The following is a 25,000-nucleotide window of genomic DNA, read 5'->3' on the forward strand; positions in this document are numbered from 1 at the left end:
GCGTTCACGTTGACGAATTTCAGAGGGGGTGGGGGTTTGAGGAGAGTGAGGAGGAGAGTGGGTTACAGAGGGAAGGTCGTTTAGGATTAAATCGGACGAGCGAGATTAAGCGGTGAAACGAAGCGAAAAAGAGTGAAGCGACGAAACTCGCGGGATCTCGCTATTTCTCGGAGGAGAGAACGTTTTCGGGCTAATGTCTACAGAAGGAAAAATCGTCTGGCTGGCCGAATCGAAGCGGCAGAAAAAGGTTTATGAGCCAAAGACACCAAGCCCAAAACCGGCACTTCATTTCTACTAGAGTCCTCCCTGACAAACCCCACGGTTGTTTACCCTCTTTCCGCTATTTTTTTCCCCTCTCTGCTTCTTCTTCTCTTTCTTCTTCTTCTTCTTCTTCGTGTTTCTCTCTCTCTCTCTTTTTTTTTTTTTTTTTTTTTTTTCATTCGCTGCAGACTCCCTCTGACTGGATTTTAGCCAAGTTATATCTACAACATCGTAGCATTCCCCCTTTTCGACGAGTCTCGAACGATACCTTTTTCCCTTCTCGTCCGTTTCTACATTTACCATCCTCGATTCTCACCACTCAGCTGTTGCTACGTCTCATTCCTATTACCTCCTCTCTCTTATTTTAAACGTCAACGAAACGATAACAATCGTCTCGACGTAGTAGTACAACGGTAAACGGCTTTGTACTAATGTAAAGCACTATGTATTGCAAAATAATGTCGATATCCGCATATTAAGTGGCATCGATGTTATAGGAATGCTATTATCTATAAGAACGATAGGAGTTCTAGTTAATTATTACTCTAAACATAACAAAATAATATGATATATCTTTTATATATCTTATACATCTGATACGATAAAACAATGACGGGCTATTCGTTTTTTCATTTTTACAAAAGAATTATTTAATCGCGAGAAATCATAGAATGATTTATAAAAATGAAAAAAAAAAGTATATGGTAAATCGCGGAACGAAGAGATATTATTAAAGATTCGCTCTTGATATTATTATTTTTAATCATGCAAGATTATAAAAAATTTATACGAAATATTTTTTTAATTTAATAATGGAGTGGCATGCATGATGGGGAGTTGGCAAAAAATGTGGAACGCTTCACGATTTTGCGTGTCATCCTTGCGCAGGGGCCATGCTAATCTTCTCTGTATCGTTCCAATTTTAGTATATGTACTGCCGAAGCAAGTACATCAGGGATACTTAAAAATTTGTATATATAGTTGAAATATCCTATCGAAGCATTTACGAGAAAAATCGTATTGTCGTGTATAAAAATTGAGAACAACGCCATCTGATGACGAATTGTCGAATTATAAGACGTCTAATGTTATTTCTTGATTCTATCGTCAGGCGGCGCCACTATTAATTACGAGGGTAATTCAATTGCGTCGAGTTCAATCTTTTACGCAATTTAATTAAATTCAATAAAACGAAGAAAGATTATAGACGAAAATTCCTATGAATATTAAGTTTATCAACTTTTGTTTAATCTGTATAATTAAATTTAAATAATTAAAGGATATTATTTCTTTTTTTCTTTTTTTTAAATCATATCTTGACATACCTATCCTTTTGTTAAACCAATTTATTATTGTGGAATTATGAAAATAAATTTTCATAATTCTCTTCTTAATTTTTTAACTACCAAGCGAATTTTTTGGAAACTTTTACGAATAATAATTAAACGGTGGAGTATTATTCGTTGATTTTTTTGACGGGTGTCAATCAAAGGAATATCGTTGGTAAAAACTATCTCCGAAAAATGAAATTTTTGTTCCATCCTTAACAATCGATCTACAATTTTCAATAAAAAAAAAATATATATATATGAACTAGAATTAATATGTAGTTTTATTTCTAACTTTTTTTTTTTTTTTTTTTTTTTTTTTTTTTTATTTATTTATTTATTTTTTTTTTTTTTTTTTTTTCATTTAAATATACCAAGCAGCAAGCGAGAAATCAAAAGAAGGATAAAGTTAATCAAACAATAATAAAGAAAATTGTAACGAGAGGAGCCACTCGACCAAGATTATCTTTCTAGACTTTTTGATCTATTTACTCGAGAAAGAAGAAAAATATACTCGCTAGTAGACATAAATACATAATATACGTGTCGAATCTATATAATGTATGTTCTCATTTGTAACGATAACAAGAAAAGCTTATAACTTTCTTTATAAAATAAGATATTATATTTGGCGTTGTGAAACAACGAAAATGACATTTACATATCGTTATGGTCGTTATAATCTCGTTTACACGGCCATACGCTTACGTTTTACGCTCATTAATATTATGCGCATAGGTAATTCGAGCATTAAAATAAATAAATATTAATATCCTAGTTATATGATAAAGAGAATAGAACAATATATAAATCGTCGAACGATTCGCATACTCCCTATTCTCGTCAAAGAGAATTATCGATTGCAAAAACATGACTATTCATGAATCTCGTAAAATTGTTTCATGATGCGAGATTACAATTTTCCCTCTTCGATTTTTATGTTTTTATTTATCCTATGTAAAAGCTAGTGAAAGGGATAACACCGTTTATATATCAACGGCGATATATATATATATAACGCTATGTAATATCATATTTCTCATCGAACAGAAGAACCTTTCTGACAATTTTCGGATACACTTTCGTAATCACCATGTTTTACCTTGTGTATCAAACCAAATGGATTTTATCTTAAACTCAAACCGGGAGTTGATTATCCCCATTTCTGAGATTCCAACTGAAATAATCTAAAACTTTATGTTATTACAACTACGTCTCAAATGCCGAAATAGAGACGAACGTGAAATTGAGATGAGCTTGTAACTATATTATGGAAAACTTGTACAAGGAAGAAACAGTAAGATGCAGAGAATCGAGGTTATATGTATAACATAAGTATGCATACATCTGCATCTACCTACATATGTATGTATATATATATATACACACACACACACACACACACATATATATATACACACATATATCATGATCGTTTGTTGAAAACGATAACATTATATTAATCAACCTTTATCAATCATAACGATTAAAATTGAAATTCTATCTATTATTTATCCAAGTACAATGCCTTTACGAACATTTCGAAAAGTATAAAGAAACGGAAGGAATGAAAGAAAAAAAATAAGACGCTTAAGACGGTGATAATCATGATGTCATCGTCGATGACGTCTGTCGATGGGAATCAATTTTCCAATCTCTTTGGTTGGTAGTATTAACGCGAACGAAGTGTCTACGTCGATTCTCGAGGGTTATCTACTACCCTCGTGAAATCCCGCGTGAGAAATGGCGGCCAAAGTGTATTCCATAACGTAAACGACTAAACCGGCATTAAATCAATGCGATAAATACGAATGTACGTGTATGCGTACGCATTTCAAGATTGAAAGAAACAAGAAAATTATTTAAAATTCTTTTTCTTTTTTTTTTATTCTTTTGTTTTTTTTTCAAATGTTTAATACAGAAGAAATATTTAAATAGGGGTGGTGGGGGTGGGGGTAATGAAAGAATTTAGAGATACAGAGATAGAAAGGATATTTGTTTTCAAGAAAATTTTTTACGATTCCTTTACGTGAAACGACGAATAAAATCTTTTGTTGGCAGAAGAAGAAAAAGACGAAGAAGAAGAAGAAGAAAAAAGGGAAAAAGCAGAAAACATCCCTGAAGATGGGATTGAGTTTAAAATAACAAAGCTCTTTCCGATAAACTAGAGGTTGGAGGATAACACAATTGGACCGACTCAATACTGACTTGATCTCCTTGAGCTATCAGTCACCAGGCAAGTAAACACGGTAATAATAGGGGGTTCCTAAACTTCAGACGAGAAGAAGTATCGAATTCAAGTTTTCCACCTTTTTTATTTTCGCTTTTATCAGTGATCCTCCAATCAGTGTCTCCCATACAAAAGAGATAATTTTATTTAAAGTGAATAAAAACAATAGAACACGATATTCGACCGTTCGATCGTTGAACGAACTATGTAAAAAAGGTAAAGGGGAAAAAGTTACGAAGGGTATGTAAAAGAACTTCGAGTTCAAAATTCGCCGTACGAATTATCAACGAAATTGTGTAAATAATTATTAAAAAAAAAAAAAAAAAAAAACAAAAAGAGAAATATATATATATATATATATATGTATATTTCTTTCGAAATTAAATATTACGCGTTACTGTATCTTTTTTACACAGATTATAAATTATAAGCGTATAAGCGAATTATATATATTTATAATTTATATTTTTCGTCTGAAAGAAGAAAAAGAAGAAAAAAGAAATCTGTACGATATTCGCACTGGAGGCTTCGCAAAAGCCATATTCTTCTTTCTATATACGTAAGCGTTTTTTTTTTTACGATATTTATTAAATATCGTAAAATATATATATATTTTTTAAAATATCGCAACCGTAATATCTAACTATAAAGTTATATCGTAATAAACGAAAATTTATATTGGCATAGAGTATAGAGAATATTATTGGGCAATAGATACCTCTCGACGATACGTATGAAACTGATATAGTTCGTGATAACAACAACAACATCGCAATCGGAGTAACACCGACAGATTTTTCTCAACTATTCAATAGTGTAATCCATTAAGCGGATTTTTTTTGTCGCATATAAAATATACATACATATATATATATATATATATATATATATATATATATATATATACATATATACATACATACGTATATATATTTTTCATAAACAATTTTACTTGGAATTAAAATAAATGAGATCAAAGATATAATAAAATTGAACATTGCCATGTAACACCGGGCAATATAATCCATACATACACATTTATCTGATAACACGAACGATAGCAAAACATGGATAGGACGTGGGAACGTTCATTTATTCTACTATAGTTGAACTTTAGAGATAACATCGGTGTGAATACAAAAGAGAAAAAGTATCTCCGCCGTGACGTGACGGCAGTTTCACGTGCGCTATTTACTTCATTAGTGTAATTAGAGTATGAGCTTTACATAGCCGAAGACGGAGAGAAAGAGAGAAAGAGAGGGAGAAGGAAGGAATGAAGGAAGGAAGGAAAGATGGTAAGGTAGGAGGGAGAGAGGTTGGGAGGGAGGGAGGGAGGGAGGGTCGAAGGATAGAAGGGAAAAAATTTAATTTAAAACTCGCTCTCTGCTCACTGTCTACGTGTTAGAGAGAATTAACTCTTCTCAATTACCGCAACATTAGATAAATTACGGTTCAACGGCATCACATTTTAATCGAGATAATTCGTAACTCCTTCCCTTTTGCCCTTAATCCTAGCTAACCCGAAGGTCCTCTAGATTAACTTGTATAATATAACGTATATATATGTATATATGTATATATATACATATATATGTATATATGTTTTGATAATAAGCTAATTGGATGATGATACTATGTACCATCGATGTTTCCATTAATTAGCGAAAATATTATTCGTATCATTGCACTAATTCACTAATATATATGTATTATATATATATATATAATACACGTCAATAGCTTGACGAGTTTTATGTTCCCAATATTCTCTTCTACTGACATTTGCAACTGATCGATACCGCGTGTCGATTTATCAGAGAAACTCACGTTATATAACCAAATATATACAATTATTCCCGAGTAATAAAGCACGTACAAATCACGTTAAAATCGTACGATGTTTTACTCGGCGCATTTTATCCAAGCATCCTATTTATTTCGTTGATCATATACCGTTTCTATTTCCTATTGATGTATCACGCTGGATAATACTTTTTCATATTGTAATGTGATACTCGAGATTACACGAACGCCCCATATAATATTCCAATCGCGTTTAAGATAAATCAATATATTATACTTATAACTTCGTGTCACTAGTTGTGTCGTGGGACATGGGGGAGAGAAGTGAGAGGAGTAGGAGAAAAAGAAGTAAACAAAACAAAACAAAGCAAAGAGAAAGAGAGAGAGAGAAAGAAGAAAAATAAGCACAAAATAAAATGAAATAAAAATCAGTTATCTCGGTATATGAACGATAAAATGACAAAAGGTATGAAATTTTTGTGAAACAAACTTTCGAATAGCTTTGACAGTCGATTTACCTCGATATTTATAAAACGATAGAAAAGAGAGAAATCGGCAAGAATCATTCGGAGGATATCAAATGTATAAATACTTTTAATAGAATAATAAAGACCGCACGTATTCGATTTGAATTTGATTTTGATATAACAGGTCAAGTTATAGAACATACGTATGTAGAAATCGAGAGAATCTCAATTCAGAGCCGTTCAAAGGCAAGATAAAGGGTGAACGGTTTTGGGTGTCGAAGAAACGACGAAATGGGTGAAACCACATTAAACGTCGATTGCGGAATGTCGATGCTGTATGACATGACAGAACCTCAATACTTCAAAATGTCCCAAAGCATATTGAACACCATAGGATTCCAATTCTGTCACATGAAACCATTACCGATCGTTTACCTAATTTCTCTTTCTCGTTCAATAATTTTTCTTTCATTTTTCTTTTTTTTTTTCTTTTTCTTTTTTTTTTTTCAAAATCCGTTCGAGAGCCATCATCTTTCGAATTCTCTAATATTCGTAAATAGTCGTAACAAAAATAAATAAATTTAAAATGTATATATATTCTATTGATTCATTTAATTTAATTACATATATAAGTATGTTTCCCTTGGCGGCAATCTTTATATTCGTCTTTTGTGATTTAAATCCTTGAAGCATAGAATTTTAGAAAATAAAAGAAAAAAAATTTTTTAAATGGCCCACGTTGCATAAAAATTTTATTCTAATAAAATTTAACGAAGTAAGATCATTTTAAATTATCAAAGAATTTTTATTATGTAGAGTGAATGATAAAAAAAAAAGGAAGAAAAAGAAAAAGGAAATTTTATTCAATTATTTGATTACATATATATATATATATATATATATATATATATATATTTGATCTATATCTATATAGATATAAAGTAAATATGTACGTAGAATTCAATGTAAATCCTATTACTTCGAGTAATTTTTATTTTTTCAAATAATATAAAAATGATCCCACCGTACATATTTATGTATATATAGATATATTAGGTGGACCGGAAAGTAATGTCGCTTTCTTAAATTAAATTCAAACGAATAAATTTTTAACAAGTTTTTATTTTTAATCACAATCAAATATCGACATGCGCAGAAATGGCATAACTTTCTGGTCCACCTAATACACACACACATATATATATATATATATATATATATATATATATTATAAGGTTGCGTCTTTGAGAATCTATATTTAAAATTAAAAATAAAAATTTGAATTAAATATTTAAAAATTAAAGATTGTCCTGATCAATCGAAATAATTAAGAATCAATTTATTAACGAAGATAATATGATATAAAAAATGAAAATATTGTTAATTATCAAAACGAAGCTCCTGCAAATATCGTATTTAATGACGATGGACATTTGAGGATCGTTATAATCAAAGCTGTGTATTCGTTCTCTCTCTCACTCTCTCTATACATCGTGTCCTTTAATTACGTGTCATCGACTATTTCACATGTATGTACATAATACGATCGGTCCACACCAAGTCAAAGAGATGCGAACCGACCGAGTGAAGGAAATATATAGAAGAGGTAACACGATCTTCATCGAATCACATTGCGCGCCATGAAGAGAGCGCGTAAAAGCTCAAGGACAAAATGGATCTCATCGTTCGATTGCCTTCATACGACTGAACGTGGTCAATCGTAATATAAATCACACAACGATCGAATCTCTCTTTCTCTTTCTCTTTCTCTTTCTCTCCCTTTCTCTCTCTCTCTCTCTCTCTCTCTCTCTGTCTTTCTTCCTCTCTCTCTCTCTCTCTCTCTCTCTCTCTCTCTCTCTCTGTAACTTTGTCGAACGTACATACGTATCTAGTATATTTATCTCGAAGAAGGATAAAAAGAAAAAGAGGAAAAAAAAAGAAGAAAAAGCAACGAGAGAGAGAGAGAAAAAAAAAGAAATAAAAGAAATAAATTAAAAGAAAAGATTAGAATGAGAAAGTGACGAGGGAGAGAGAGAGAGAGAGAGAGAAAAAAGTTTTATTTTCTCCATTACGCTTTCGATCTTTGGGTGGGGAAAATCAATAGGGAAAACCATGTACGATAGGCGAACGAGCATGGGTCATATAACGTAGGACAGATAAAACGTTTGTTATTATTTTTGAATCTATTTCTATGCCAATAACATATGTGTGCCCTCGAATTGCAATACGTGAAGAACGAAGACGATGTTACGAGAAGAAGAAGAAGAATTATTGTCGACGTCGACAGGGACTCGAATGGCGAAAGAAGAAGTGATTACGAGTGTTTCAAAACATTTTGACTCAAGGATGAGGAAAACATGTTAGAGTTACGAATAATTGACTTTGCTTCTTGACATCCGTTTGACATAATAATAAAAAAAAAAAAAAAAGAAAAAAAGAAAAGATAACTTTCGATTCCCGTTATACATTGCAATCTTTCTACGAATATGATGTTTCGACAGTGGTTATACGCTTTCCTATCCCTTTGCATCTGCATTCTATTGCAGTTAGATTGTGTCGAATCTACTCACATTACCGGCACATTCAACACGAAGGAGTTCTTCCGTTTTCTTATTAAATTTGGCTTCCAAAAGACAGATCGTCACAGACAGAAGGATACATCTGGTTATATATTTGGGAATATAACAAGTAAAATGAACTTTTCTGTGCCGATCACATTGGCTGTACTTGATCGGAGTCATTTTTTAGAGTACTATGGCAATAGGACTGTAATAGATAAAAATATTGCTTGTACTCTAATGTTTAATACTCTGAATCAAAGTTCTTATGATCCAAACTGTAACGATGAAGGTCAAGATTTTCTAAGGTATGTTGATTATGGTCTGTTTGTATTGTGATATGTATTGCAAAGAAAAATGAATTAACATTTCTACATTATATCTCTTCTTTCAATATAGACGAATACCTTGCCCTAGAGGAAAATTATGCCAAGACGAAGACTCTATATGGAATATTGTAAAGGGGCATCAATTCACTTATGTTATACAGGACTTTTGGCAACCACGTTTCTGGTATATGAGTATAGTAGCATGTTATAGAAATGCAACAACATGCCAGTGGGAATATTATGACAAGCATGACATATTAGAGTATGATATATGGCTAGTAAATGGCAATCCTAATACTAGTGGCCTGAACAGCGTTACGTATCAGTTCTCCTATGACAGGCAAAATACTATAGAACTATATTTACTGTTCTTTGTGTGCTATATTATATTAGTTCCGCTGCAATTATATGCAGCAAGATTACAAAAACACCCTGTGACACGATTATTTACGGCTAGCTTATTCTTAGAGTTTGTTGCAGTGTGTTTAATTTTAATACACGTGTTAAAATTTTCTCTCGATGGAGTTGGCTACGAACGATTAGAAGTTGCCGGCGATATTTTTGATATTCTCTCACGGGTAAGAAAAGTGTGTGTTTAATATATGGTTGAATGTAAAAAAGTGCAAAACCTAAATAGAAGCATGTAATATACATATTTTTTTTTTTATGCTTAATATACAGCAATAGAATATCATTAACTTGATTCATATATGTACATATATGTCTGTATGTGTGTGCTCTTGAACTTTTTCATAAATCATCAATACAATGAACTATTTATATTATAGGCATCATTTATGTTACTTCTACTTTTACTTGCCAAAGGATGGGCTGTAACTCGAATGGAATTAACATGGAAGCCCTTAGTTTTTGCTATATGGCTATGTTATGGTGTAGTACACATTTTGTTGTATGTTTGGAACATGGTATGTTTTTATTATTCTATTTAAATTCATTGTAAAATATTTGTCACACATGTTATTATATTTTTTAGACTGAAGTTGACATAGTAGAAGACATTGACGAATACCAAACCTGGCCAGGTTGGTTCATTCTTTTATTCCGAAGTGCTATAATGATATGGTTTTTATATGAACTTCGAAATACTATGACGTATGAACATAATACTCAAAAATTGAATTTTCTTCTCCATTTCGGTGCATCTTCACTAGTTTGGTTTATTTATTTACCAATAATAGCTCTTATAGCGCTTCAAGTAAGTGCTCTTTGGAGGTTCAAATTGTTGTTAGGTAAGTATTGATAAACTCTCTACGTATGAGACACATGTTTATACCACACAAATTCTGTAAAAACAAATCCATAAACCCATATAAAATGATAATAATTAAATTTTAGGTATAACATATTCTGCTGATTGTTTTGCTTATTGTGTAATGGCACATTTATTATGGCCAACGCGAAGTGAACAGTACTTTTTACTCGCCCAAGGTGGAGATAATGGTGATGAACTTGATGAATTTAATGAAGCACCTCATGTACTAAATAATTATGTGGAACCACCAGAACTCAGTAAAATTATCACTTAATATTAAAATCTTAATTCGGATAAAATATTGAAGAGTAACATTCAAAATGTGATGTATATTTGCCAAATGGTAAAACCATAGAAAATTGATAATACTTTGATCTGTGCTATTTGAGACTGAAATGTGCTGCACATTCTGTAATTAATATATGTATATCATTGATTAGATTGAAATATGCAATAGAAGTCAATAATTAATGCGAAAAAGATAAAATGAACGAACACAATGTAAAAATCAGTTTATTATGATAATTTTCTACTTATATGATAAAAATAATGATAATTGATTTATTTTGTACTAATTCATAACACACACGGATATATCACAGTGCATAGTGTATAATAGAATAATATAAAAAGTCACTTTCTTTTCATTTTGAAGTATTTGAAATGTGTAGCAGATTTTTATGGTTGGCAATTATCTGATAATTTTTATTTTTCTTTGGCTTCTATATTTCACCTATTTATCATATACCTATTATATAAGATATACGTACATAAAAATATAAAATAATTATACCACTATATAGTAAATTTTATAATTTTATAGTAATCTACATAATAGAATTTTCACTCTCTTTGTTTTCTCTTTATACCTTTCAGTAATTTTATTATTCTACACTATAAAATATATTTTAGTGTGTGCTTGAAAAAGAATGATTATACATAGTTGTTTACACGATTGTGTGGTTTTATAATTATAATAAGATGGGAACATGACTAAGCAGCCATGAAATAACTAGCTGGGTACAAAACTGAAAATATTCATTTATTATGAACAATATCAGTATTATATATATACTGCATATTTACTTGGTAACAGTTTTATTACTGGCACAGCTCTAAACACTTGGAAATATTTACTATATGAATAGTTATGGCTCTTAGCAGTTTTCTTCAGATTATATATAATTGTATATATATATATATATATATATATATATATATATATATATTTATATATATATATATATATAATTGTCATGCAATAAGCTACTTGATTTTAATTTAGATCAAAGCACAGTAAATACAATTTATTAAAAACTGGATATTCTATAGGGTTTTACTACTATTTTTTTATTAAAAAAATTGTGATTAAAATTTTAATTTTCGAACTGCCTGAAGAAAGTATAAATTCTATGTGATGATTTATATTAGTATATAGATAAATATATATATTATAAATCATTATTATTGTTAAATATTGTTAAAAATTTTCCGTAGAAACTAATGTTTTTTATTTGTTTCTGATTTATTAATTATAAATTCGGTTGTATGTCGTTAAAGTATTAGTCTAAAAATAAATGAATCAATGATTTTGAATTAACAATTATATTTGTAATATTACTTTTTATTAGTTGTACATTATTTAATGAAATGATGTTGCTCGAATCTTATAATAAATGAGGTGATAGGGGTATACACAAATATACACTGTCTTTAGAAAAATTTTGAGCTCCATGTATGTATTGAAATATTGGTGCAATGTTTCTAATGTCTTGATATTATTGTAGAAATCAGATAATGGATAATATTTTAGAAAAAAATAATTGAGAGAAGGTCTATCATGTCCTTAAAAAGTAAATAAAATGTTTCACAGAATAAATTCAAATGAATATTTAATTAAAATATATAAACCTTGAACAAAAGTGCACATGTAATTTTGACAAATTTTGATTCATACTTTACAAGTGTTTAATGAGAGCAAAGTTAAATTTTAATAAAATCAAAAGATATCAATTATATATATATATGTAGTGTTGCTTAATTGGCAATAACTATCATATTCAAATAATTGTGAAATTAGCTTATTGTATTTAGAATGATTCTATTCATCTATATAATTAAAAATGTATATCATTTGATATTTTCACATAGACTGTTGTCAAAAAAAAATATATTGTACAAACAAACGTCAATTTGAATTCTAATTTTTCATATTGTTAAATATACAAGTAGTAAATGAGAACACATATATGTTAAGTACTATTTTTACGTATAATAAAAAAAAAAAAGGAAACTAAATTATTTTCCCTTATGTCTTATAAGTATGGTATAAATCAAAAGATATAAAAAAGTGTATATCATTTATTTCAAAACGATAAATATTATGATATCATTTATTTACATTTATTTGACATTTATAATAATTTTAAATGTGATGTAATCTTATTTATCTCTACATTTGGACCAGGTCCAATTCCAATTACCGAAATTGTACCTGTTTGTAATTGAGTCCTACCAGCGTCTTTTATTATAGCTGTGGTTAAACCAACTTTTTCAGCTTTATTCGCTAAATCTAATAATTCAATTTCGCTAGATACTCTAAGAACAATTTTTGGTTGACCATAATATAACCAATCTTTAAACATATAATGTTTTTTTGGATTAGCTGTTGCCTTTCTATAACACTCTAATGCCGCATGAGCACATTGTGCAGCTATTTTTCCTTTTCCCATAACTATATCAGTTCTCACTATAATTACCATTTTACAATTTTCAATCGAAGATGTACGTAGAAAAATTGGCATTATTTTTTTTAATATAGATAACATGTTTAGAAAATTCTAATTAATTGTATTTAAAACTTATTCTTGCTTTTGTTGATGCTCTTCCATACACACTCTAAACCTTTTTACATGATCCTGACATTTTCTCCAATCTCGTGTTTCAGCTATACATTCCTTAAATTAAAATATATGTATATAATAGAAACGATTACTTTAATAAATGATCAATGGAAATATATACGATTAAAAATTATTATACCTGAACTTGATAATGTAATTCAAGGCAGCCAATCTTTTTCAACTTTTGCTCAATTGTATCTAAGATATCAATTGATTGAGTTTCAGTCTTATTAATAACCATGATACTTTTATATAATACGTTGAAATATATAAATTATATTATTTTCCGATGATTATGGTAAAAATAAAAATTAAATTATTATTACAGATAATAAATAAATTAGATCAGTATTAAAGAGAAAGCAGACGACGTAAAGTGATACATCTGTCTTCTGTTTACTACGCCATGCTTACATAAAAAGAACGCGATCATATGTAAGGATAGCGAAAACAAAATTTAAAAAAAAGAAAATAAATCAAATAGAACACATACATGATATTGTAATATATTTTTATTTTTATTTATTTATTTCTCCTCCCCCTTCCCCCCCTCCCCCCCCCCATAAAAATATAATATCATACTCGAGCTAATTTTTCAAACGACACATTTAATAACAATTTATTATCGCGCAAATAAATAACATTTGAATTTGTAGATGGTGCTGCTAAAATATACGTTAAGTGTTCACTCTAATATTCTTTACACACCATGTTTGTAACGAACAGCAATAGCCAATGAACTATTAGTTTTTCTAATATATCAGAGGTAAGGAATAAGTTTATTTTCTTTGAATGAAAAACACCTAAATATATATATATATATATATATATAAATATATATATATATTTTTTATACAGATCATTTTTATTTTTATTTATGGATTTATATGTAATTTATTTTGGTTGAAAGATTAAAACGGTGATATTTTTTTATTAATTCCATTGGTACTTGTCCAAAAAAAGTTGAAATAAAATTTCGGTAAAGTATCTTATCACGTATATTCTGTATTATAGTTATTTGTTCAGCAGTCGAAAAGCTTGAAATATAATATTCATTTAGTATTGAACATTCAAGAATATTTAACTAAATCTAAATGAATTAAGCTAGGATCCAAGAGTTCGTAAAAGTACAAAAGTTTTATGTGAATATTTTTGTAAGAAGTCTGTTGTATCCTTAATCGTATTTATAAATTTTAATTGACGGTATGTCGTATACAAATTATATTTTAACATTTTTTTTTCTTTCTTTCTTTCTTTCTTTCTTTCTTTCTTTTTCTTTTTTTTTTTCTTTTCTCTTCTTTTCTTTTTTTTTTTTTCTCTTACAAATATAACACATCAACACGTTTAAAAATATACAGTTTTTGTATGCGATTAAGTATTAATTTTAAATACGAAATTTTTTTTTTTGTTACAGATTGAAAAAATGTCAGAACAATTCGTTGGTTGTACAGTTTCTGTCACATGTATAGATGATCTTGGTACTTACCAGGGTCAAATAATCGATTTAAATAAACAAAGTGTGACTCTTTCAAAGGCTTTTTGTAACGGCGTACCGCATACCTCGTCTGTAGTTAGTTTGAAGTAAGTCTCTAACGGTATGTGAATTTTTAGATTTAAATTAAGTCAATATTATCTCATATAATTGAATTTTAGTGCTAAAGATATAGTCAATGTAGAAATTATTTCTACCAAAGAAGCTGGCTCTAATATAAATGATACGCAAACACAAAGTAAAGTAACAGTAAAGAGACCGATTGCCAAAAGAGCTGGTAGATCCTTTTCTGAAAGTGTTCCATCTTCAACACATTCCGGTGGAATGCAATCATCATCGAATTTTAAAAAACCTGTTGAGTCGGCACAACAGCAATCTGAGCTCGCAACTAATGGAAAAATGGGATCAAGTATATTATATTTTTATAAAAAAAATAATAGATAGATATTATTGAAGTTTAATGAGTAATAAATATTTTCTAATTTTTACAGCTGAGCCTAATTGTAAGCCAGCTCAAAAGAGACTTACCCATAGACAGAGAGCACTTGAAAGGGATGAGCATACTTTTGGTACTCCCATTGATCAATCCTTGAATCAAGATTTCGATTTTGAAAAAAATTTAGCATTATTTAATAAAGAGGTTTGTATAAGGATCAGAATCTTACGCAAGTAAAGGTTTTAATAATTTTTTTATCAATTAAAAATTATAATATTTATTTCTTAGGCTGTATGGCAAGAAATAAATTCTCTTAAACCAGACATCGTTAGACAGTCGGAGAGTAATAGAGGTGGTGGTGGTAAATATCGACACGATGAGAATATTATTGTTTCGGAGCCTACAGCCTTCAGACAAATTGTTGTACCTTCGACTGGGGAAAAAGAATATGTTACGGATGATGGCCTAGTAATACCAAGTATCACTCTTGATCTTCATCGTCAATTAATTGGTGCAGCAGATCGGCTTGGTATTAGCTGGGAACGAAGGGTATGAAATAATTATGAATTATTTGTTTTAATTTATTTAATATGAGAAATTTGTAAATAACTTTAAACATTGCAGGTAGAACTTCTTGGACGTGCAGGAGCAGAAATTATTCTTCAACTTCTTGGTGGTGGACATAGACTCAATCCAAATAATGCTCATCAATGGCCAACCGTTGTAGCACTTTGCGGACCGAATAGATCAGGAGCTGCTGGCGTTAATTGCGCACGACAATTATCTAGTCATGGTGTTAAAACAATAGTATTCGTTGAAAATTCAGAAGATGTTTTTCTTCTACAAGAACTATCATTATATAGATTGACAGAAAACAAAGTAGAAACTAAAGTTAAAAATTTACCTTCTGTCGTAGATTTAATTCTTGTTGCGCTATGCGATGAAAATTCTCCAAAAATGGTTACTCCAGTAACACTGTGGGCAAATAATAATAGAGCACTTATTTTAGCTATTGAACCACCATCTGCAGGTACACCTGGCATTTTAAGTAAATTTAGTTTAGTTGGTGCTTTACCATTATCTCATAGTCTTGACAATGGTAGACTATATCTTTGTAATCTTGCTCTACCAAACAAAGTTTATTCTGATGTTGGGATTACTTATAGGTCTCCTTTTGGACCAAAATTTGTCATTCCTTTGCATTCCGATAACTCCTAGCAAATTTTTAATCAATATGTTGATTCTAGCAACAGCATCTTCAGATTTTAAAAAGTTCTGTTTTTTTTCTTTTTTTTTTTTTTTTTTTTTTTTTTTTTTTTTTTTTTTTTTTTTTTTTTCTTTAGCATTGTATACATTTAAAATAGAAGTATACTATGTCACAGGAACATACTTCAAGGACAGAGGATATTGTCCTCATATACATATAAAAAAAAAAAAAACAAAAAAAAACAAAAAAAAACAAAAAAACATAACATGCTGTGACATTTACTATGTAAATTATAGTTTTTCGTAAGCATGTGTTAAGTGTGGCTTACATCAAATTGAGGATGATATATTTGATATGTTTTAATAGAACAATATATTTATTGATATATCATACATTTATAATATTAGATTAATCACATTTATATAATCGGACAAAAAAACGAGCACAGTCAGAATTCTATAAACTATATTGTGTAATTGCATTTGAATTTTGCCGCTAAAGCTTTGTAAATGAAATCATTAAAATACGTAGTACATACGATAACGGTTATAACAATCAGTGAAAAAAAAAGTTGTAATATTTTAATATGTATTAGATATTCTTTAGAAATGATCCATTTTATGACTCGTAAAAATTATAGTTACCGAAAATTATTTATTGTACAAATCTCATTTTTTTCTCTTTTTTTTTTTTTTTTTTTTTTTTTTGTTTTTTGGAAAGTTCAAATGTATTTATCACACGATAATTTTTACAATAGCTATTGATTTCTATGAAATCTATTACATCATTATTCATTTAATTAGCATGTTTTGATATATATTATTTGATAGTTCTAAAGAAGTATGTAAGGAAAATATTTCTCTTTTTCTATAAACGAAATTACTTTCCTATTGTATTTCCTTTAATTAGGCATTAAATTTATCTTACCATATATTATAAAATATTCTGTGCACAATTATAATAGGATTAAATGCATTATATATTGTTTTTTCAGATATCTAATTAGGTTCATATTCCCTTTCATTTCTAAAATAAATGTTATTAAATAAATTCAAAAGAATTTCAATATTTCAAATTTTATAATCGTTGAAGTATATCCAAAAAGAAAAAATCATCATTCGTACAGAAAATACTTATTTCGGAAGTGTGCGAAACAATTAATATATCTAGTGGTATTTTCTACAGGATAATAGTATATTTATGTGAATCAATCATTTCAAAATGTGATGTTGCATTTTTAACGACTGTTTGTAACAAACATTCAGTATACAAGGCTCATTTTAATTATAGTTATTATAAGTAATTTATTCATATTTTATAACCGATTGTATATTCCTAAATTTATTTTACATTTAAGATTTAACAAATCGTAATGCTATAGACGATAAATTAGTAAGTAAAGTATAATTTGTTTCTTGTAAAAGACCTTAATTAAGTTCTAAACATTTTCAGAAAAAGATATTCGAATTAAATAAATCTGCAACTTTCACTGAATATATAAAATAGCTAGGCAAAGGAATAAATTTTTTATGTTTCTAAAAATTATTTTATTTATAATTTTGTATAACTTTGTATTCAACATATTTTCTTTATTTTGATATACATAGATGTAATGAATCTTTTCTCATTAAGATGCAAGTACTTTTAACAATAATAAATGTAAGTACTTACAGTATATATATATATATATATATATATATATATATTCTTATGAGATATTGATCATTAAGTTTGATCAATATTTATCAGGAATTATATATGCAATTATCACTCACGCATATTGAGAAAGAAAATAATATAAGAATACTTGTATCTACAGAACAGTGTATACTGTATACTGGTGCATGATTGTTACTCGAGTTGTTGATGGCATTAAAAGAAACAATAAAAGTAATAGCCTTATTAAAATTCTTATGATTTTGAGGTCAAAAATATGGTATTATGTGGATGAATATTATAAATTCATTATCTGCATTATATTTATATCAAATGAGTTATAACTCTTCTAAGGCATTAACTATTATAAATATTCCGTTCGTTTTATTCCATGTTTTGGTTCATTTTTGTTTAATAATAATAATAATAATAATAGTGATTAAAATTAAAATCTTTTTTGCAATACATGAAAATACAATGAGATGATTTTAAATAGTAACTCTATAATTGAACATTCTCATTTTTATTGTCGAGTTTCATAAATGCATGTCAAATCAGTATTCATTATAAAAATACGATTTTATCATCCAATTCGTGATTCTTCTTGTAATCGAACAAGTATGAATTAATAAGGACATAATTTAGGACAATTGTTTATAAGGCCAGTATAATCATGATATTAATAACTTTATATCGTCTGTCTTATTAAACAAGTTTTTCTTTTTTCTTCCTTTCTTTTTTTTTTTTTTTTTTTTTTTAATAAAAATTGCTTTCATAATTTTTTATAATATCTTTAATATTTGAAGATAGTAGCACCACCCTGAATAAATTCTATAAATCAATGATATATGATCAGTTTTCTCAGCTACAAATTTTATATATCCTAAAGAATATTTACACTTTTAATAGATATCAGTCACTTCTAAATAAACAGTCTGATCTATACTCTGTTTCTTAATATTTAGTTATTGATTGACGATATATTGAACATTTTTTTTTCTTTTTCTAAAACTTTATACTAAATTTATTTATATAAAATATAATCAAATTTATACACACACTATTCGCTATAATCAAGTAAAATCTATATTTTTATTTGATCACTTTAATTTTTCAAGTATATTAGTTTACCAACATTACGATTATTATATATATATATATATTTAAAGTAATATTTTTTATATTGGTAAAAATATACTCTTTAAAGTATTATACTTTATATAATTCTATTCTCTATGATTGTTCTAATATATTTTCAATTCTATATGGTTTTATTCATTCTTAAAACTTTAGTGAAATGTCGAAGAGAGGAACAATAAATTCGTGTATACAGGCGAAAATATTCATAGAATAGTGAGATGTTAATAAGATCAGTGTTAAGCATCTGAACAAATTGATTAATTATTATTTTATCAAGTAATTACATTGACTTTTAACCATTCAGTGAATACTTTTTCCTAGAATCTCGTTATCATTTTACAATCAATATAAATTAATTTCGTACTAATGCGTTATGATATTTAACAATATCTAATTTGATATTATTTTCTGTTTCTAACACTTTGCAGTTTGGACGGTTTAAAATGAAGTGATGTAAATTGTTGTCATAATTATATTATAATAAACGAATTTAAATTTGTAAAGAGATATTATGTTCGAATATATATTATACCATGATTACGTATATAACACTAACATATTATTTTTAAAATGCCATCTATTATTACGAACATAAATACTCACTGTCAACAAACCTGTGTGCTCTTTATTACTCTACATTCAATCATTCAAAGCTTTTTCCAGGAGATATATATATATATATATATATATGATTAGGCCATTGTAAAAGATTATATGTTATAGAACGAAAAATTTATAAAATTGAATAATTTGTACTAAGTTTCAGCAATTAATGTATGTATATATCGTTGATGCGTAATCGCGTAAATATATCGTTGGAAAAATGTTTATCAAATGAAATTATACACATACCTTATTAGTTCTTCGACAAGTATTGTATATTATTTTTCTTTTTTGTTTTATTGTTTTTTTTTTTTTACTCGTAACTTCTCTTTTTATACTCTTTATTTTCATTTAGAATATTAACATTTAAAATAATTTTGATCAGGCCATATTTATCTATCGTTTCGGAAATATTTATAAATTATTAAAACAGATTGAATTATGAAGAATGGATACATGCTATTATTGCCCAAGAATAATGTGATATTAAAAGTTCATTATTGTGTCTATGATTAAAAAAAAACTTTTCTAAAATATTTTTTACAACAATTGTACAAATAGTTAACATTAAAAATTTTACGATGGTTAAAAATGGAAAAAGAAAGAAAAAAAAAAAAGAAAACGAAAAGAAAACTCTTGATATATTGGGCAATAGCGCATGTAATCCTTTCACGTATAGATGGTATATGTGCACTCATATGCACACAGTTTTTTTTTTTTTTCTTTTTTCTTTAAATAATAATTTACTTTGCAAGTTTGTTTCCTTTGCATGATGATGCAAGTCGTCAAAAAACAATCCGCATTGTAATAATGCTATATCTAATGCATCTGCGTATCAAAAAATGCCAGTTATGTCTGGTCCTTACAGCATCCTCCTAGGAAGCAGGAGTAGGATTAGCGGTAGGTGGAATAGCGCTTGATTGTTTAGCGCGTCTACGTTTGTTTAATAATGGATTATTCGTATGATCGAGTTGTTTAAGACTTGCTGTATCATAATCTACCCGCATTGTAGCTAAAGAACGAGTCATTTCTTCTTGTACTTCGGGCCAAAGTTCTTCACCTTCCCTTAGTACACGACCAGTGTGCAAAGGCGTAGGAGGCACTTCTGTATATTTCTATAGATAAAATAAATAAATATATATATAAATATATATGATTTTTTTTTATATATATCAAAAAAAAAAAATTATCAAACGATTTTCACTTAATCGAGATATATATTAAATATAATATTAAATGTAAATATATAATAAAATGTGATAAAATGTATCTCTTAATATCAGAAATGACTCAAATCATTTTCATAATTATACTGATTTAATTCCCTAAACATAAAATTAGAACAATTCAACTTACGGCAATCCATTTATTGCGCATCACTTCGTCTATCTGCAATCTTTGTGCTGGATCTGTGCATAACATTCCTTTAATGAGATCACGAGCTTGTACACTTACATTGGACCATTCTGGAGCAGGAAAATCATATTGACCCAATCGAATTCTTTTTTTCATTCCAGGTGATATCGCCAAACCATGATTACTATAGAACGGTGGAAAGCCGCATAATCTATGAATTAAACGAAAAGTTTTATGAGCGAATTTTGCAAACGTTTTAGGATTTGCTTTTTTTTTTTTTTGTTTTTATTAATTGCATTTAACATGAGAAATTCACTTACAGTATATACATTATTACACCAAGCGACCAAATATCGCAACTTTTATCGTATTTTTCTGGTCCCAGAACTTCTGGAGCTAAACATTGCAAAATGACATATACAAATTTTTTCATAAAATTTATATATATATATATATATATATATATATATATATATATATAAAATTACTTACCAACATAATATGGCGTATAACAAGGAGTCTGTAATGTATCCTTCATATGTGTTTCTTTGGCAAATCCAAAATCAGTTAGTTTTAAAATTCCCGTACTATCTATAAAATGAAACGAAATCAATTGAAATTTTAATCAGGACACAATTAAGAAAAAAGAAAAAAAAAAAAGAATTTTTGCTTATAATTTTTCATTTACCTGGTTTGGAATATAAAAGATTTTCCGGTTTGAGATCTCTATGAGCAATATTCATATCATGCAGATGTTTTACAGCTACACATATTTCATACATTATTTGTGCAGCTTCTGTAAATACATATATATATATATATATACATACATATATTTTATATCATAAAAAAAAAAAAGGAGGAGACTTTGAAATTTCTTATTTCTTCTTATATATACCTCTTTCCGTAAAAGCACTGTCCTGTCGATCTTGAATCCTTTGAAATAATTCACCACCTTCCATACTATAAATGAATTGTAATAAATCAATTAATAGATCGAAATAGAATAATTAAATAATTATTCAAATCTCTTATGATGATTAATTTTTTAATTATTACACACCATTCCATTACCACAAGTAAACATTTGTTTCCACTATACGAATTTTCATATACATCCTTTACTTGGACAATATGTCTGCAATTGGATGCCCTCCAATGTAATTCAACTTCTCTTCTCGCTTTAACACAATCGTGTAAAACCTGTTGAAACAAGAAAATATCTGTGTTATACGGGAAACAATTAATATTTAATACATTATTAACGTCATACAATAATGGATTTAACATTCTCAACGTGATTAATATTAAAAGTTCTTGGAATTTGAAGATCGCTATTGTAAGGGGAAAAAAAGGAAAAAAAAAGAAAAAAAGAAAAAAAAAAACAGAAAAAAAAAAGAAAAAGATATATAAGACTCCTTTCCTATACTCGCCTTGTTATAATCTATTTATCAGAAAGATCGACGTCACCAGCAGAATTCTTTTTCTCGAGGGATAGAGAAAGAGAGAGAGAGAGAGAGAGAGAGAAAGAGAGGCAATTTTTTATCTCCTAAGCTATTTCCAACAAACCAACGTAATCGCCAATGTAAACTTAAAGATGCGCGATGGTGTAAAAAATAAGAATAAACAAACATACGATTTGATAAATGACTATCTTACAAGTATTATACAAATGTATTTACTAAGAAAGTAAATTATATCGATGGGGAGTAAAAAGAGATTAAACAGTTTAAAAAAAAAAAAAAAAATTCATCATCGATGATACGGAATTTTTCAATTGCTATGACTAATCTTTATTTAATTTATTCCGTTAGAAAAGATACTTAGAAATAATATTTAATTATAAGAGACTTGTATACAGACACACACACATACGCGCGCGCATACGCACGCACATACGTATGTATGTATTTCTGATGTTGTACAATTCAAATAATTTAATACCGTCTTCGAATTTATAATGATACGCATCTGTGCGATCTATGCTAGGAATCCCTGCGCATATGATACGTTTTTCTAGTTATGACATGTGCCTATGAAAAATGCATGCAAATACAATTCACACATTCGAAGAAATAAAGAACGCAAGGTAGTACAAGACTCGAAGAAGTCTGTGCGCATAAGAAAACAGCATTCCTCTTATACTTCGTAACAACAACTTCGTACTCCTTATTTCTCTTTATATATCAAGAAATTATTTACTTAAATAATTTCAAATTATTATTTAAAATGTTCATTTTTATGGCAATACATTAATATTGCGGCTATTACGATTTCTATGGCAATTTGAAAAATTCGCGGCTTTTTTTCTTTTTTTCTTTTCATTTAAAAAATGAAATTTATACATAAAAAAAAAAAAAAAAAAAAAATTTGAATTTATCAAATTGTCCTTATATACAATATATATGCGTTTTCGAAATTCGCTCATTATCTCATCGGAATAATTATAATTAAATTTTTCCATATATATCAATTTTTGACGAGCACTTAAATCATTTATATTCGTCATTATATTAAATTTCGAATCAATTTTTTAATAATAAAATTACCTCTACAATTAACGCATACATATATTTTGATTTCAATAATTAAAAAAAAAGAAAGATATTAGTCCTTATATCGTTATGAAGAGGAATTGATGATTTCATGAGGAGTGACGATTCGTAAAAAATATTCGAAAAATTGTGCGGCGTAAGACTGACGAAATAAATTGCATGAAAATTTTGGATTGTTAAATATTATCGTTTTTCTATATATATATATATATATATATATAAATATAACACGAATGTGTGTGTCAATGCGATTTGCTTACGAAGTAATGAGACTTGAAATTATTGAGCGAGACTCGACGTGAATTATTTGAAAGATTTACGAACGTGATGTCGCCGATAAGATGGACGATACATTTTTCTTGCAATTAAAATCTATTATTACAGCACACATGTGAAGAAATAAATTATGAGACTCTGTTAAACGGACAGTCTTTAATTTACGCGTTTCTTGCCGATAATTTTCGATATATCTAATTTTGCGTCACGTAAAATGTCTAGACTTTGTAATCTAAAAAGAGAGAAAGAGAGAGAGAGAGAGAGAGAGAGAGAGAGAGAGAGAGAGAGAGAGAGAGAGAGAGAGAGAGAGAGAGAGACTTACTTTTTGCTCTTAAAGATATCTAACATCGAATGAAAGAAAAATGTGATAAGAAATCACGCGGTTTACCATGCGTTTGCATGTTGTAATATAACATTTTCATCGTATGTCCGATCTAAAAATAATACTTAAAGGCTATTGCGCGTTCCGCGTTCTGAAATCGAAAGAAAGTCGAAACTGGTTTTCATTCAGATTGTTTGTATGTCATCAAATAACGTTAACATCGGCGATAATGAGAGTACGCTTTCGATATGTATGAAAAATTCATTGCGTAGAAAGGATGAGAAACGAAATCGTATGTGTTATCATAATTTGGTGAGTAATAAAGAAGAAGAAAAGCGAGAGCTTGAAAAAGTTTAAAAAAAAAAAAATAAAAGAATAAATAAATAAATAAATAAATAAATAAATAAATAAATAAATAAATAAATAAATAAATAAATAAATAACAAAATATTTTTGTCAAAATCTATTACTATATCGTAATCATTATATCGTCATCTAATGGTCGCTTCTTTTTCTTTTCTTTTTTTTTTTTCTTTTTTCGTTGCTTTGAGTCAAATTAATCCTTATGATTATTATTCAGCTCTAAACACTTTGCAAATAAAATAATACTTCATCTTCTCTTTACCAATTCCAACTTAGTACACAACTATCTATTCATTATCGAAGATTTATTTCTATGAAAAAAATTTCAAATACTAATAGAATTGTTTTTAACACCTCGTGCTACTTCCTTCGTCTTACTATTATAATATTTCTTACTAACTTCGATTATATATATTTTTTTTTTTTTCTAACTCTAATACCT

General features: G+C 28.3%; 5 protein-coding genes and 1 non-coding gene across 9 annotated transcripts in view; 2 read left to right on the plus strand and 4 right to left on the minus strand.

Annotated features, from left to right (window-relative positions):
* Positions 1–1,104: 1,104 nt before the first annotated feature.
* LOC124951370 lies at positions 1,105–1,211 on the minus strand. Its single transcript, XR_007101591.1, has one exon. It is a non-coding gene; the product is annotated as a U6 spliceosomal RNA (small nuclear RNA).
* Positions 1,212–8,028: 6,817 nt separating this feature from the next.
* On the plus strand, positions 8,029–11,229 carry LOC124951046 (transmembrane protein 145). Its single transcript, XM_047498778.1, has 5 exons — positions 8,029–8,955; positions 9,047–9,554; positions 9,765–9,902; positions 9,971–10,226; positions 10,333–11,229. The coding sequence occupies exons 1-5, from the start codon at positions 8,576–8,578 to the stop codon at positions 10,521–10,523; spliced, it is 1,473 nt and encodes a 490-aa protein (XP_047354734.1). The 5' UTR covers positions 8,029–8,575; the 3' UTR covers positions 10,524–11,229.
* A 1,366-nt stretch (positions 11,230–12,595) lies between these two features.
* On the minus strand, positions 12,596–13,077 carry LOC124951047 (peptidyl-tRNA hydrolase 2, mitochondrial-like). Its single transcript, XM_047498779.1, has one exon. The coding sequence runs from the start codon at positions 13,075–13,077 to the stop codon at positions 12,664–12,666; it is 414 nt and encodes a 137-aa protein (XP_047354735.1). The 3' UTR covers positions 12,596–12,663.
* Positions 13,065–13,654, minus strand: LOC124951048 (cytochrome c oxidase assembly factor 4 homolog, mitochondrial). The gene is made up of 2 exons (XM_047498780.1): positions 13,292–13,654; positions 13,065–13,206 (listed from the first exon to the last, which is right to left on the minus strand). The coding sequence occupies exons 1-2, from the start codon at positions 13,391–13,393 to the stop codon at positions 13,111–13,113; spliced, it is 198 nt and encodes a 65-aa protein (XP_047354736.1). The 5' UTR covers positions 13,394–13,654; the 3' UTR covers positions 13,065–13,110.
* A 173-nt stretch (positions 13,655–13,827) lies between these two features.
* On the plus strand, positions 13,828–17,022 carry LOC124951218 (enhancer of mRNA-decapping protein 3). Of its 2 annotated transcripts, none has more exons than XM_047499222.1 (6): positions 13,828–13,918; positions 14,567–14,733; positions 14,806–15,053; positions 15,136–15,284; positions 15,369–15,629; positions 15,705–17,022. In XM_047499222.1, exons 2-6 carry the CDS (start codon positions 14,576–14,578, stop codon positions 16,296–16,298), a joined length of 1,410 nt encoding a protein of 469 aa, XP_047355178.1. In that variant the 5' UTR covers positions 13,828–13,918; positions 14,567–14,575; the 3' UTR covers positions 16,299–17,022. The 2 variants fall into 2 exon arrangements, with proteins under 2 accessions (XP_047355178.1, XP_047355177.1); XM_047499221.1 differs by lacking the exon at positions 13,828–13,918 and adding an exon at positions 14,137–14,355.
* LOC124951219 (MAP kinase-activated protein kinase 2) overlaps positions 16,641–25,000 on the minus strand; it is a 19,412-nt gene continuing 11,052 nt past the window's right edge. For all 3 annotated transcript variants that reach the window (XM_047499225.1, XM_047499224.1, XM_047499223.1), the window contains 7 exons: positions 22,106–22,245; positions 21,941–22,005; positions 21,731–21,838; positions 21,535–21,633; positions 21,363–21,438; positions 21,043–21,253; positions 16,641–20,801 (listed from right to left, as the gene is read on the minus strand). In XM_047499225.1, coding sequence (XP_047355181.1) covers positions 20,562–20,801; positions 21,043–21,253; positions 21,363–21,438; positions 21,535–21,633; positions 21,731–21,838; positions 21,941–22,005; positions 22,106–22,245 — 939 coding nt within the window. In that variant the 3' untranslated portion in view covers positions 16,641–20,561. The remainder of the gene's footprint in view (positions 20,802–21,042; positions 21,254–21,362; positions 21,439–21,534; positions 21,634–21,730; positions 21,839–21,940; positions 22,006–22,105; positions 22,246–25,000) is intronic.

The sequence above is a fragment of the Vespa velutina genome, chromosome 8 (assembly GCF_912470025.1).
Source record: "Vespa velutina chromosome 8, iVesVel2.1, whole genome shotgun sequence".
NCBI classification, from domain to species: domain Eukaryota; kingdom Metazoa; phylum Arthropoda; class Insecta; order Hymenoptera; family Vespidae; genus Vespa; species Vespa velutina.